The sequence below is a fragment of the Echinops telfairi genome, unplaced genomic scaffold (assembly GCF_000313985.2).
Source record: "Echinops telfairi isolate 266 unplaced genomic scaffold, ASM31398v2 ScPeMD7_3;HRSCAF=10, whole genome shotgun sequence".
Lineage (NCBI taxonomy): Eukaryota > Metazoa > Chordata > Mammalia > Afrosoricida > Tenrecidae > Echinops > Echinops telfairi.
In genome coordinates this window covers 63,217,873-63,220,344 of record NW_022103899.1, presented here as the reverse complement: position 1 = coordinate 63,220,344, position 2,472 = coordinate 63,217,873, and the positions used below count along the sequence as shown (strand labels likewise).

At 58.1% G+C, this 2,472-nt stretch overlaps 1 protein-coding gene across 1 annotated transcript; it reads right to left on the bottom strand.

Annotated features, from left to right (window-relative positions):
- Positions 1 to 1,979: 1,979 nt before the first annotated feature.
- On the bottom strand, positions 1,980 to 2,462 carry TWIST2 (twist family bHLH transcription factor 2). Its single transcript, XM_004701691.2, has one exon. It carries the CDS (start codon positions 2,460 to 2,462, stop codon positions 1,980 to 1,982), a length of 483 nt encoding a protein of 160 aa, XP_004701748.1.
- Positions 2,463 to 2,472: the final 10 nt, after the last annotated feature.

The window sequence follows — 2,472 nt, the reverse complement described above, 5'->3', positions numbered from 1 at the left end:
TAGTTCCATCGTTCTTGGCAAGCTGCATGTGTTGACCGACTTAAAGAACCCCGCTTATCAGAAATGGCCAGTTGTATCCAGACAGATGAAACCAGGACCCCGTATAGGTCATCTGTTCCCCATCTCAATATGTCATCTATTGTCTTTCTCAAGAGTTTTCCCCTCACAGTGCGCTAGCCCGGCTTTTCATTATCACAAGCACGGGCCTTCAATGCGTGCTTTAATTGTGATCTGCGCTGCCTCTTTAAATTTTAGAAGGTAATGGCTTTTATTAAAGGGATTCTAAATAGCCCTACAGAATTCCTGCATGAAGGTACGATCTCCCAGGGCCTCCTTCTCCCCTCCTCCACACGTCGCCACCTCAGCCCCAGAATTTTCAGGGGGGGGGGCAAACTTGATGGTAATTCTGTTGACAATTTTTCTTAAACAAAACTGCGTGTGTGTGTGTGTGTGTGTGTGTGTGTGTGTGTGTGTTTGTAAAAGAAGGCATTCCTTGTCTGTTTATCCTTCTTTCAGATGTGCTATAAACGACGACGATGCAAAGGGCAAAGGGAATAAAGTAACGGATGCCTGTTACTGGGGTGGAAAAATGAGAAACGCACCCACGGAGAATCGGTGTGGGATCGCACCGGAGTGGTTTAGCCCTCGGCCACCCCTGATGGGTCTTTCCTGGAGAAATGTGACTGAGACACTCCATCTGGCTTTGACAAAGGCCCGAGAAGATTCCCACAAGTTGCTGTGTGTGTGTGTTTGTGTGTGTGTGTGTGTGTGTGTGAAAATGACCAAACTGTTATTATCCCAGGGGGCCGGTGTACCCAGAGGATTTTCAGGAGCAGCGGGGATGGGCGGGAGACGTGAACTAGACTATGAAACCCACCTGTGCGATGGCAACCACATTTGCAGATATTTCAGAAGCAAATAAAAAAGCAGGCGAGGCGTTGGGGAGAATGGGCCGTCAGGCCCAACTCTTGATTAATCTAAATTCCTTCTGTGTGCGCGCGCGAAGGAGCGGCGTTTGCAAAAACATTGGAAGACCGGCAAGAACCGAAAGCATACCAAGTCGGGGGGAACATAAATCGGGTCCTCGGAAAGACCCCTTCATCCTTCCCAGAGCAGGGAAGGCAGATGGCTGTGAAGCAGATGCTGGGAGACCTGTAAAGCCCTCTGGAAAGGTGGGTGCCTCCACAGCCCAGCGTTCTACCGGAACATGGAGGGTGCCTGGTCCCAAGGACTCTCTGCAGGACCCTCAGAGTGCCTCCCACGGGGACCCCGACCTCCAGCTGCATTTTGTCCTCCTCAGCCCTGCAAACCTGTTTCCCAGCCTGGAGCCCTGACAGGCCCTGGGCCTCCCAGGCTGTCCAAGTTCAAGTGGGGGGTGGGGGGGTTAGGAGGGAGACTAGAGGCATGCAGCTCTGCCACTGCCCGCCCTCAACCTGCCGGTTTGTCAGCCTAGGGCCCGCAGTCCTGTCTGGCCCACAGGACACCACTTTTGGGGCTTGTCCACCTGGGACCTGGCAGGCAGGGGCTTGGAGCAAGCCAGTGCCATCCACCGAGGACTGCTGAGGACCAGGTCCGGGAATGCTGGCCACCTCAGCTTCTCCAAACAAGCTGTCCCCAGCGCCAAGACCGTGGTTGGGGGCAAATGTGGCCCAGGCACCGGCAGCCAGGATGGGAAGCCCATTAGGGGACCACCGGTGCTCCAGAGAGAAGGAACACCAGGGCTCTGGGCAGCATCTACTTCTCGGGCCTGTAAGGACTGGTCCCCACCCGGCTGCGGAACCAGGTGGTTTTCTGGTGCCCCCTCTTACACACGCCCAGTTAGGCACCGCCACGGTGCCCCAGAGTGCTGAAAGCTCCCCATGCACCTATTGCCAGCTGACAGGGGTCCAGAGCGAGCGAGGGGCGCTCCCCGACTGCTGGTCCCCGCAGGGGCGCACACCTACCTTCCCTGGCTCGGGTCCTGTGGGTGGTGGCGGGCGCTAGTGGGAGGCGGACATGGACCAGGCACCCTCCATGCGCCACACGGAGAAGGCGTAGCTGAGGCGCTCGTGGGCCACGTAGCTGCAGCTGGTCATCTTATTGTCCATCTCGTCGCTCTGCAGGACCTGGTAGAGGAAGTCTATGTACCTGGCGGCCAGCTTCAGGGTCTGGATCTTGCTCAACTTGTCCGAGGGCAGCGTGGGGATGATCTTGCGCAGCGCCGCGAAGGCCTCGTTGAGCGACTGCGTGCGCTGGCGCTCACGGACGTTGGCCAGGATGCGCTGGCTCTGCAGTTCCTCGAAGGACTGCGCGCTCGGGCTGCCCTTCTTGCCGCGCTTGCCCGGCGTCGGACTGCCGTCCTCGCTGGACTTCTTGCTGTAGCGCCGCTTCCGCCCGAAGCGCTTGGGCTGCCGCTCCAGCTCCTCCTCGCTGGTGGCCAGGCTGTCCCCGGGGGACACGGGCGAGCTGGGGCCCTCCTCCATGGCGCCGGCG